Source organism: Dermacentor albipictus, chromosome 9 (assembly GCF_038994185.2).
Source record: "Dermacentor albipictus isolate Rhodes 1998 colony chromosome 9, USDA_Dalb.pri_finalv2, whole genome shotgun sequence".
Taxonomy (NCBI): domain Eukaryota; kingdom Metazoa; phylum Arthropoda; class Arachnida; order Ixodida; family Ixodidae; genus Dermacentor; species Dermacentor albipictus.
This window is the reverse complement of record NC_091829.1, coordinates 65637624-65650551: the sequence shown is the minus strand read 5'-3', so window position 1 is coordinate 65650551 and position 12928 is coordinate 65637624. Positions and strand designations below refer to the sequence as shown.

Genomic DNA, 12928 nt, shown 5'->3' with positions numbered 1-12928 from the left:
ATTGCCTCCATCATTTGAAACTTCATTTACAGAATTGCGCGTTGCCGGGCAGCGCATAATCAAAGAGACTGTGGCTTCCTAAACAAAAAGGTGGATGTACCTCTTCTGCTGCCATAGTGGTTTGATAAAATAAACGTATATACATTGTGAAGTTTTAGAAATGGCCAGTATGCTCGCCAGTTGGTTGCTTGTAAGTTGGGCACTCATGTATTCTTATTTCTAAAAAAGCTTCTTTAAATGAAAGAAGAAAAAATAAGAAATGTCGCCTATGCTCCCCATCTCATTCATGAGAAAATGTTGTGCAAGGATCGAATTTATGGCCTGGCTACACCCAGTATTGCATTAATGTGCCGCGATCTTCCAAAATTAGGTACTAGTTCACAGTACCGTTTTCATTTTCATATTGGTCACAAGGGATGTAGGTTGCTGCTTCGCGGTGACAATCTCTGTGAAAGTCAAACTGTTCAGCTGGTATACATAACAAAAGTTAGTAGGGCGTTTTCCTTGCATCTTTGGGCACATGCTATATGCAGCACGACTCAGACATTAAACTACCAGTTGCAGTTAAGCAATACGCTTCCTCAGAGCACTAGCACAACATCGCAGAGCACATAAAAAATTTTACATCTTAACTCTCAGATGTGGCGCTAGACTATTATGCATGGTGTGCTTACCATTACCACCCAACAAACAGGGAACAAAATGAATTAATTTTTTTTAAGCTTTAAAGAACTGTGCGCGACACTGTAAAGCAATCTCCTGTCCCTTGACTTTGCATTGAAAAGTCAAATAATGTTCACTTGTAAAAAACAGAACATTAAACAAGGTGGACCATTAACCAAGTCTATGACAGTTGCCTCTGCAACAATGGAAGATGCTGCTGGATTTAGTATTCAATCTGGACATTGTTTGCTATGCTAAATTTTAAATTTTGGCCATCACCCAGGACTATTCAGTTGAAGAGAGGGAGACAATGAACTTTAATAAAAAGGATGACTCAGTGGCTTAAGCAAGGGTGTGGGTTTAAATGATGGAGATCATCAAACAAAGAAAAAAAATCAAGAACAAGAAAACAAACAAAACACTACACATTCATAACCTGTCGGCCAAGCCAGTCGGAAGGGTTTGTACACTAAGTAGGCAAAGAGGGTTCCCAGCTCGGCTGTAAAAAAATGAAGTCAGTGGTGTGTGGGAACACTAGATGGTTAATATCACAAGGAGGTGAGAGGTAGTTTGCAACCAAACAATAAACAAGATGTTCTTGTTTGTATTAGGCAGTAACATGTGCCATGTTGCCAAATTTGCTTCAGTTATTGCAGCTGACAGGTGCTTGCATGGTGCAGGAGGAAAGCAAAAGTGTGATGCCTGTCTCTGCGGCGTACACACATTTCTCATAAGCACTTGAACAACCATTGGTGGCACTCGTGTGCCACAAATAGGTCTATTGGCGACAGGTGCCATCATCCCCCTGGATGTTGTGAACATGGCCCACCAGAAGGAGCCACAGAATATGACGCAGGTCTTTGGATCTGTGGCCCAGATCACCCTGGTGTATGGCATGGACAGGGGGGGGGGGGGGGGGTGTTGGCACGTGTGATAATGTGAGGTGAAGAGAGAGCACATGGACATTCCCAGTACATGGGTACTGCATTAGGATGTTACCCATCGACCTGAGCCAAAAAGGCTGGTGGCTTCATACATGCACCTAATGTTGTCGTAGTCTGTTTAATCACCTAATGGTCATGTAATCTGTTTAGGGAGATGTAGTGAAGTGAGTAACAGCATGAAGCATTCTCGCTGCCAGTGCTCCTCATCTTGTCTATGTTGGGACGGCGAGTGCTCACGGTCATCGAGTGAGATCTATTTATGTTCGCCGGTGCACATGTGACACCGTGCTTGCTTAGTTAGTAAGTGAATGTTTACTGCAATTTATACGCCCGATAAAACTATGAACCTTACATCCTGTAATTGCCTAATACATTTGACTTTGGATATCTTGACCCTGACGGAATAATCGAAATTTATCGAATTATCTGGTGGTTCTAATTAAACAAGATACATAGAAAGAAACTCCAGAACACACCACTGATTCACTCGGCAGTCTTTGCCCGATTCTAACACACCCCTGAATCAAACGTGCACCCACTTTTTATGCGTTTGAAGTAGGAAACTAACGAGTAAATGACAATAAAGCTCCTAAACAAAGTAGAAAACTTACACACACCCGATTCTTTAGCAAGAAGAATGGGCAAGGATCTAATAAAATTGCACAAGCAAGGCCAGTTTTCTAAAGTCAGCTTCGCCACTATACATTTATGGTACGTGGTAGAGCATACAAATGCCGCAAAGGCAGTTTTGGTTTTGTATCTGATTTAGAGAATTTTCGGCCCATTTTTCTTGAAAGTCCTGCATTATAATTGGTTAAATACCATAATCAAACATTGTGAGCTATGGCTATTGCTTGAAAATTTTTCTATGGCAGTGCTACATATGTGTAATCACAAACAGCAAATGAACATATAACATTTGATTATAATACTTTGCGAAACATGTCCTGCTCAGATAGGCAATTTTGACGGGAGATGACATGTTAAACACATTGACTGTCCCCTAAGCTCTGCCGAGACAGATCTACTAAAGGGGATGCTATTGGAGTCACCATATGGCTCATACACGTGCATACCGACTTGTCAATTTTGGATTAACCGACAAAGGCCAACTTGAGGACCAAAATAACGAAGGTTCTGGCCCATAGGAATGCATAGGCGCTGACCAGAACCTGACCGGATCGAATTAACTGCAAAATTGAATTAACTGGAGTTAAATCAACGGAAGTCTACTGTATTTTGCTATCGCTATCAATGCTTTGCCTTTCGAGCAATAATGGAACTTTTATGTGCATATTTTCACTATGTAGTCCACTCTTACTTATCTCATTTTTCTTCTAATTTTATTCAATATTTCTTTACGTAATTTTCTAGAAAATGTAGCAAAGAATTTGTTACTCTTATCTCACTGAACATAATATCAATGGCTTCTGAATGATTTAAAAAATGATATAAGACCAACCTTACTGTTTTCTTTTATCTAGACCAAGGGTTGCAAGACTTCGAATAAGACTTCCATAAAAACACTCTGTAGGTGAAGCTGTAAGCACTGCAGAACATTGCAGTTGTTCTCACCTTATTTGTATTTGAATTTAAGCTGATAACACATGTGTCTTACCATTCGGGCATTAACTTTATTGGGTAATATCTGCAGGCTATGATGGTGACAGCAGTGAATCGGACAGTGACCGTGACTGGATGAACGCACTGGAGACCCAACGTTCCCACTTGCCTCCCTTCTGGCTGATCCTCTGCCCATTTCTCGACCACGTGGACATCTTTTTCCATGTTCGGTGAGACCATGTGCATTGTGTATTAGCTTGCTATCAGAAATTCGTGTGTATGTACATACATACTTCTTTTCTGCTGGACCATAATGGTCCAGCAGAAAAGATTCGTTGAATCTGAAGTTCATATTATCTAAAAATGAGGGCCACAGTATGTTAAGAAATGGCAGAACTTTGCCTATAACCTGAAAGGAATTCCAAAATCTATGGAAACGTTCAAATTAAAATAAATAAAAGAAAAATTTACTGTTTGTGACAAGCAATGACTGCTGTAAAATAAAGTTTAGCTGTGTAGCTGCTCTCAATTTAATGAAGTTGCATCCAGCACAAAGATAACTTCAATATATCCAATAGTTGTTATAAGCATATATTCATTATTCATTAATATTGCAGCAAAATTGTTTATATTTACTTGATTCTGTCTGATTATTCATTATATCTGTTTACATTATGTCATGGTTTGAGTGTATTAGTAAATTGCACTCTGCAATGGCTCAACGGATAGTGTTGTTGTGAGAGGAAGTGAAACATGCTGCTTGATGAAAAGAATTGAATATACTAGAACGCGCAATAACAATACCTAGTGTGGTGATATTGACAGTCTGGAGACATGCAGAGCCAAGGCGAGACCTGACCATTAGGCAAGGTGGCTAAAGGGATGGCTGAGCAAGCATTTCACTAAAATCATCTTTATCGCTCTGTCATACATCCTTTTCATCCTTCTACTGAGTTGCTTTGTGTAGTGAATGAATGATGCTTTATTTATGCATAAATATAAGTAATCAAATCACCTCTGAACATAATGGAAATGTGGCGTTTAAATGCTCATAATAACAAAGAACACAACACACAGTAGTGCAAACATTCGGGTTGTATGAATAGTAGTTTTCGAGTTCGAAGCGAATAGTAGTAACTTTGGCTGAATATTTTTGAATCGAATATCGAATAGTTGCCTTTCAAAAACATTGGCTGCCAAGTGGCATGCAAGATAATTATTGGATACAAGCAATTATTAACCCCATAAAGCCCAACATATCCTTTTTGATATATTGAATTTGGTGCCTGAAATCTGGTTTAGTGCTGTAAATCCAACCAACGTACAGCCCATATGGAAGAAGTGTTCAGTTGTGAATAGTTCAGCGAACAAATTACTAATTAAGTAATTACCCACTAATCAAGTTGTACTCAATTATAATTTCGCTGTTTCCTTCATACCAACATACTCTCCGTGAGCAAGTACTTTCAATTTTCTTTGATGTGAAATGGTGTTCAACTTTCGTGGGATTAAAGGGAAGCTGAAGAGTCTGTCGAATTCCATAAGACGCTCATATACGGATGCGGGAACCTTATAAACCATGTACATAAAATTTGTTTTGTTTTTTTTCAATGAGGAGCGACGTAATCATCGGTTAAAATTGCGCTGTAGCTCCGCCCCCCGTCGAATGTCGTGCGCTGGCGCTGACGATGCGAGCGGAGACCGGAAACCGCGGTGTTGTGACGTCAACACTAGTGTTTTGTTCCTTCGCAGCCTCCGCGACCGTGCCTGACCATGCTTGTTTCTGCGTGCGTGCCATCGTAATCTGCTTCGATCGACCCTGCATTCCTTTGTTGGTACGTCTGTGTGTATGTAGAGTGGTAGTCAACGTGCGCAGCATCAACATAAGTGGTGGGCCGATCATGCCGGCTTTCTGTGCAGCCTGCGGTTGCACGAACACCAGCGGCCGCGACGATGTTGTCTTCCATTACTTCCCACAAGACAAGAAGCTTTTAACGAAGTGGCAGGCTGCTGTGAAGCGAAAGAATTTCAAGCCCTCAAGAACAACAGTGCTGTGCTCCAACCACTTCTGTGACGACGATTATCACCAGAATTTATCATTAAAATGTGCGTTGGGTTTGCCAGTCAATTTGGCTCGTCTAAGCCCGGGGCAACGGAAACAAAGACGGCACGAGTGCGGACTGACTGATGATAACTGGTGTTGGAAGGGCCTTATGAATACACGAACTTGCCCAAACCTGGATTTTGATCTACTGCAAGCTCCTTCGTGTTAGCACGCTGAACGGAAAGTGCATGTTTATCTCCCGCCCTTGACGCAGGTTTCGTCGCAAAGCGCCGCGAATTTTCTATTTGCACTTGTGTTGTAAACCAGCCTGCATGCAGCTACCATAACGCAGTGCAAATGTACAGTTTGCATGTGCTGGAAAGCCGGCGCACGCCAGGACGCTACGCTCCCCCCTTCTCTCGCGCACAGCGAGAAACCGACCGTCTCACGTAGCCGACGGAATTCACTGCCTTTACGACTTCGGTTACGAGTAGTGTGCGGATGGCGCACCGATGAAGGTCACTACATGTACTGCATGAACCGGGAAGCTTTTCACACGTTTAAACCATTTTTGTAGATTGCCGACAGCTTTGGACAGCGCACAAATGCCGATGATCGCATCCCCGCTTACGTTCCACGAGGAGGCATGCAGGAACACAACACTACAGTTGTTTGACCAGAAACGAGCTCACTAGATCGGCGAATGACCGGCGAGATCACTAGATCACTTTGCAAAAAACATACCAAAGAGCATTTCCAACACGAGGAGATCCCAAGACTTAGCTTTCGTTCGCGTCGGAAGCACTGCTCGCACCAGCATCGTTTGCTTCTTCGAGAGGCCGGCTCTTCGCAATCGGCTCGTACATGTAGGGAGTAATGCCGAACTCCTCAGAAAAATGCAGTCTCTCTAAATTTTCCATTACCGTCTCAGAAAAACAGCACCAAACTACCTGGCACCGCGCTTCATGTGTAGCGGCAGCGGTCGGTTACTAGTGTTGACGTCACGAGGCGCCCGACCAATCACAGGCGGAAACGAGATGCGCGAGCTGGGCGTGTCTGCTGCTGCACTTTTCATCGAAATAAAATATATTTGCACTTTCTTTCGCTCAATTTCGATACGATATACGAATTCGGTGGGTTGAAAACCATTATGTACAGATGTTCACTCATTTTTTTCTGGAAAACCTTTCAGCTTCTCTTTAAGTGGGCTAATTTATGAGAATGATACCACAATTAACTGAAGTATGACTTATTTATTGAAACTCCGGGCTTCGTTTTTATTGGGAAGTTCGAGAAATACTTCCAAATTGGATTTTTCATGCTATCGTTCGAGTCCATCTTGACGATGGGGGGGATGCGCGACTCTCACGCATCCCCTGATGTGTTGTTTTCCCGCATAGCGCCCATCTCTTGTAATCCGGCTTCGCCGCGTGCCTTTATGGCAGCTGTCGATATGCTTGCAGGTTAGTACGAGAAATGGTGTGAGTGTTGCTCTGTTAACGTCACCTAACAGCGGGGTTACTTGGGTGCAAAAAAAGGAGAAGGCTCTTGGTTCTTTGGCTAGGGATTGGCAAGCAGCACGGACGTTCTGCATGTGTGCTGATCCATACTTCTGTGAGACCATCTTGCGAGGCCTACCCCGGAATGGGCGAACACGATCATTCGAACGTGCCACCGTTCGCATGCTCAAATGACCAGGCATTGGTGTCCAGCATAGGGCGAACATATTTGCTTGCTATGCGATCGCGGTGACTCGGATTTCCGCGATTTGTCATGCGCCCATCGGCATGTTTTGTGGATAGCAACTCGGCTAGCAGTCGTTGGTCTATGAAAGGTGCAATAAATGCCCTTGATATTGTTTGCTATACTGTGTTGTCGTTCCTTTGTCTCAAGAGCATGGTTGAGAACCCCACAACGACCAACCGAGCTTCTGCTATTTTGACAATGTAGACGTCATTCACTCATTGCTTTCTTTCTGTATGTTATTGTTTAAATGTCTTGAAACAATGTTTATGAGTTTTCTCACAAATAAAATCTTATAAGAAAGGAAGGTTATGGAGAAATTTTAAAAGGTATTTATTTTTATCCGAAACTTGTTTTGCGAGCTTACCCCCATATTCAGAAATGCATCTTAACTTGAAGCCCACGCTTGACTTGATTTAAATGACCCCTGTCCTGAATGCACCAAAGGAAACGCAATAAGTGTCTTGAACACGTTCGCACCAGGCGTCGTTTATATCAAGTCAAGCAAAGGCTTCAAATTAAGGTGCATTTCTGAATACAGGGGTTAGTGTATGGACGCAGTGGTGGTGAGAAAAGAGTGCGAGCAACCAAAGCCGCAAGATTTGCATTGATGGCACCAGCATATACCGGCATATCTGGAGCGTGTTGCTTGGTTTCTTTTGCCCATTGTTTAACAAAGTTGATGAATTAACTGCAATTAATATATTTGCATGATCCCACTATGATATTTATACAGTTTTGCTAAACGTGCCACTCTATTCTTATTTTAACAATCATGTCGTACTGGTTACAGTCAAGGTCTGATTTTGTGGGCTCCCTAGGGGCTGCGAAAACATCAGAAAAATCGGGCAGTTTGAAAAACCGAATGCATGCCTTTTACTGCCCCCTATTGCTCAAATCGCCACAGGGATGTCCGAAATACATCTGAAAATATGAGATACGCTCCGAGATATGCCATTAAGCTTATTAGGCATATCGGTGTACTTGCTGTGACAGCAGACGGCAGATGCACGCATGTATAATTAAGGAATGCATACTGTGTCCTCTGCCCACTTTGGGTACGCTTCACCGCAATACTGCCCGCATGCTTCACCGCGTAACATTTCTGAATTGAGGTGAAGCTGACTTTCAATAACTGACATTATGCAATGCGTCGTGCTTTCCGAGCTTCTAAGCTATTGGCGCGGATTATAATGGCGGAATCGGCGCCATTGCGAACAGCGGCGAATTGTTTTATTGAAAAACACGACACCGAACTGCAAGAATCTTGGTAACGAACGTCAAGGTAGCTAGGCTTAGCATTGCCGCGGTGGTGGCTGCGCCTGCCAGTGGATTTGCATGCGAGAACACCTGTTCAAGGCGACAAGATAATAAAAATGGCGACATTGGTGGTTTCGATCAATGCCGTTTCGGACATGCGGTCATGGCAGAAAGACTGGAAAATCGGACGTTGATGGGTTTTTGCGTTCAAAATTTCATACGTTCTTATACATTGACTCTATGAGGTACCATGGCGGCGGCACAAAGGTGTCCGAATTATTTGGCAGCCGGAAATTGGGTCGTTGACTGTACTAGACAATAAACAAACTCATGATCGTGAGTTTGCCAGCACTTCAAAAAGCACGAATATTATAGCTACTCTCGAAGCGAATATCGAATAGTGTACTATTTGAAACTAGTATTCGAAAATACGAATATTTGCATAACACTAGCAAACATACAAGAAAGGAATTTTTAAAAATTCTTTTATTGAACAGTGCCAGCTAGCCAAAATATTAGTAATCACGCTGAGAGAAATACAACTCTCCACACAAGGATACAAAGTGAATGTTAGTTCACGTTAGTCATCAATTGAGGCCCAACTTATTTGAAGCCACGGTCCTGTAAACAGAAGTGCGTTTCAGCGATTCTGTTTGCCCATTCCAGTGCCACACTTTTAACCTGAACAGGAAGTTTTTTGCTGTAGGCTTGCAAAGCACACTGTCAAGGGCATGGTGAATTTGTGCACATTGCTGTCATCCAGCCAAAGAGGAGGAAGAAAGTTCTCACACTCGAATATCTACCGGAAAACTAGCGTTGTCACTTGTATCTGCATAATGATGTCACGAACTCATGCCGTCGCATGTCGTCATGCAGGGAAGCTGAACATCATATGCAAGGCTTGCAAGGAAGACAGTCAAGATTTGAGCATACCCACACCCACAACTGGCGCTGAAAAAATTCAGGGGAAGGGGATGGAGTTTCAAATGTGTAAACTAATCAAAGTAATAATTACAGTGATCATATGATTTTATTTGCCTTCTTTTACAGAGAGCAGCCAGGTGAGAGTACAGAACTCAGGCAGGGCTTAGTTGTTTTTGAAAGCATTGTGGGACTGATCCAGGACACCTGCAAGATTGTTAATCAGGTAAGAGAACACAGATTTCCATTTGAACATGGAAAATAGACCTGCCTTGAAGCTGAACAGTGCTGTCATGAACACTTCAATCAAACTTCGTCAAACCAGCCTTTTCTGAATCCCATCTATATATATGTATAATTCCTTGCACTTGGAAAAACTTTGTGTGACCTCAAAGCATTGAGTGCTGAACTGATAGTGCTATATGAGTATGTACAAGGCCTTATAATAGGAGACAGTTCAATTTCGCAGCCTGAGTCCTCTCGGTGGTATAATCTTCCTTCGTGTAATTGTTGCATACTTGGCTATCACTAATACTGCTTCGCCTTTCCTACAAAACTGCAGCCTCTCTGTCTTCTTTTTTCTTTTTCTTTGAGTCCAAGTGTAGGCGCTCCTGCGCATGACTGCTGTTGATTCTGATTTCGAGTGAATCCGGCTTGGCCTCATTTCGGTTACTGAGTGAATTATGCTGTGTTTCCCAACTATCATGCACCAAGACATTAAAAAAGAGCAGTTGCGTTACTCGAAGAAAACCAGTGCATATTGTTTCCAGTACAGTGGAGTAGGTGCCAGTAATTCTTTCGTTACTAAGATTTAACTTGGTAATTTCAATTAATTATCTAACTCCAGAAGTACTGTCCTAATTTTCAAAGTGTCAACGAGGCATTTGTAGGAACCCAAAAATTGCATCTAAGTGCAATGTTTCCAGTGATGTACTAATTGCGTACAATATTTTTCCGACTGGCAAAAAAACTTGCGAAATATAAAAATACCACGTGAGTGCGGTCCCACCCGTATCATGAAGCAGCACCCTCAAATAAGCAGACTGAAAGCAACTGCATTGCCTGTCGCAAACCTGAAGAGACAGCGCATCGCCTTGGTAATGCTATGGAAGGAGTGCCAACAGCAGGTTTCGCAGCTCTGCAGCTATTCCTTCCTCTCATTTCTATGTCACCCATATTATCCGTCTCAAGGCCGACTGATCACATTGATAACAAAAGCCCCTTAATAATGTGGCCAAAGTGCCGCTCTGACTAAGCATGCAATGTGAAAAGCAATGTAATAGGCATAGAATGTTTCAAAACCCCAGCATTGCTCGTACCGCATCGAAAGAGTGCGCACGAAGCTATATTTCACGCCAGAAACTTGCCTCGGATGAAAGCCACATTAAGTTGAGCATATTATTTTTCATGAAAGTGTATGCTTGCTGCAAAAACAGGTTCGTGTCAAAAATTAAAAGTGAAATAAACAGACAGGGAAGCGACCAACATGTAGAGGAAAGGCAAAACCGATGCGTTCAAGAAAGTAAATATACCACTTTTAAATAAGCCCAATTGACAATCAGGATTAGATTAGATTATAGGGTTTTACGTGCCAAAACCACTTTCTGATTATGAGGCACGCCGTAGTGGAGGACTCCGGAAATTTCGACCACCTGGGGTTCTTTAACGTGCACCTAAATCTAAGTACACGGGTGTTTTTGCATTTCGCCCCCATCGAAATGCGGCCGCCGTGGCCGGGATTCGATCACGCGACCTCGTGCTCAGCAGCCTAACACCATAGCCACTGAGCAACCGTGGCGGGTCACAATCAGGATGTATGCACCAAAAGAAATAAAAGAAATAAATAGAAATAAAAGAAAGCATCACATTTCAGTGTGCCTTTATTATCTATGAATTCGTTGCTCCGTTAAACGCCAGCCTACAGACAGACAGACAGACAAAGAACTTTAGTAGCAAGGTCCTGAGACGCTTTGCCCTAGGGCAGAGCTGCGGGCCACTCCCACGTGGGGACTGGTAGGCCAAGCCTAACCGCCGCATCGTGGGCTCTCTAGACAGCCCAAGTTTGACGTGAATATTCTGAGCTCCGGATGGCAGAGCTCCATTCTTGTTCTGTGATGCGATTGGGTCCCTGTAACGAGGGGCATCGCCAGAGCACGTGTGTGAGATTGCTAACAGCCCCACAGTCGGGGCAAGTAGAGCTGAAAGCCTCTGGAGTTATCGTGTGGAAAAGGGCCAGGTTCGGATAGCACTGCGTCTGAAGCATGCGTAAAGTGGACGCCAGAGGTCTAGCCAGTTTGCAGTGAGGGGGAGGATAAGTCCTCCTACCCAGGTGATAGTGCATAGTAATTTCGCTGAAAGTAGTGAGAGTGTCCCGAAACTCGAGAACCCCAGAGTCTGAGCTCAATCTTGCTCCCGCGCGGTGGGTTAGTGCGCGCGCTTGGGAGTGGGCAATGTCATTAAGATTGGGAAACGAGTCAAGCTGGGGGTCGAGGTGAGCCGGAAACCACGTGATGGTGTGCGGAGAGATTATCTTGTTCTTGAGAATCTTGTGAGCCTCCTCAGCGATGGATCCTGAAGCGAAAGCCCTGACCGCCGATCTTGAATCAGTGAAGATTTGTGATCTGCTGTTGTCTAGGAGTGCTATAGCAACTGCAACCTGCTCCGCTCTGGTTGGTGTTGAGCACTTCGGGGAAGCCGCATTCACTATCTGTCCGTTGTGATCAACGAGGGCAATAGCGAAGTTAGACGACTGTCCATATTGGGCGGCGTCGACAAAACATGCCGAGTAGGGATCGTCCTTGGCACGCTTGAGGAGGGCGAGGGCTCTTGCCCTGCGTCTGCCTACGTTGTGTCGAGGATGAACGTTACGAGGAAACGGTGCAACTCGTATGTTGTTCCTTTGATTTTCTGATATTTCATATTTCCGCTCTTCCATGAGGATAGGGTTGATCCCAAGAACTGCCAGGATCTTCTTTCCAGGTGGGGTACAGGATAGACGGGCCAGTTGGGCTGACTCCTGGGCCTCGATTATCTCGTCCAATGTGTTGTGCACTCCTAGTTGCATAAGGAGGTCCGTGCTCGCCCGTAACGGAATGCCTAGTACTTTTTTTATACTTTTTCTGATGAGAGTGTTTAATCGTTTCTTCTCGGAGTTATACCAGTTGTGCATGGCTGCCACATAAACTATATGACTCATGAGGAAGGCGTGGAACAACCGGAGGAGGTTGTCTTCCTTTAAGCCTCCACGCCTTGGCTGTGAGCTTGTTGATCGTAGTATTATTACTGCCATTGGATTCGATGAACATGCCAAGGACCCGAATGGTGTCCACTCTGGGGATGGTACAGCCGCTTTTAGTGTGGATATTGATGTTTATTTCAGACAACGGTTTCCATCCTCTAGGTTTGGGACCTCTCCTGACTCACCAGCCTACAGGACGTGTTTAAATTGGTCTCCTATTGCAGCTATGCAATACTGTGTCCATTTTATCACATCTTCAGTGGCTTTCTTGATGACCGACGCTGGAATACTACGGCAGACATCCATTATTCTTGCCTTGAACTAATATGACGTCCGTCTCGATCATGTAAGCACTATCTTTCACATAACCCCAAAGAAAGAAATCGAATGAGAGAGGTCAGGTGACCTAGCCGGCCAATTTAAAGGCCTGTGCCTTCCAATCTATTGCACATAAAAAGTTGCATACAGCCGATTTCGTGCTCGGCTGCTGCTGTGTGCGGGGGCCCCATTTTGCTGATACCACAGAAGTGGAAGACGTGACCGTGGGACTTT

At 43.8% G+C, this 12928-nt stretch overlaps 1 protein-coding gene across 3 annotated transcripts in view; it reads left to right on the top strand.

Moving 5' to 3' along the window:
- LOC135921842 (KICSTOR complex protein SZT2-like) overlaps positions 1-12928 on the top strand; it is a 259666-nt gene that overhangs the window by 150703 nt on the left and 96035 nt on the right. For all 3 annotated transcript variants that reach the window (XM_065456218.1, XM_065456219.1, XM_065456216.1), the window contains 2 exons: positions 3262-3400; positions 9268-9364. In XM_065456218.1, the coding sequence (XP_065312290.1) occupies positions 3262-3400; positions 9268-9364 (236 nt within the window). The remainder of the gene's footprint in view (positions 1-3261; positions 3401-9267; positions 9365-12928) is intronic.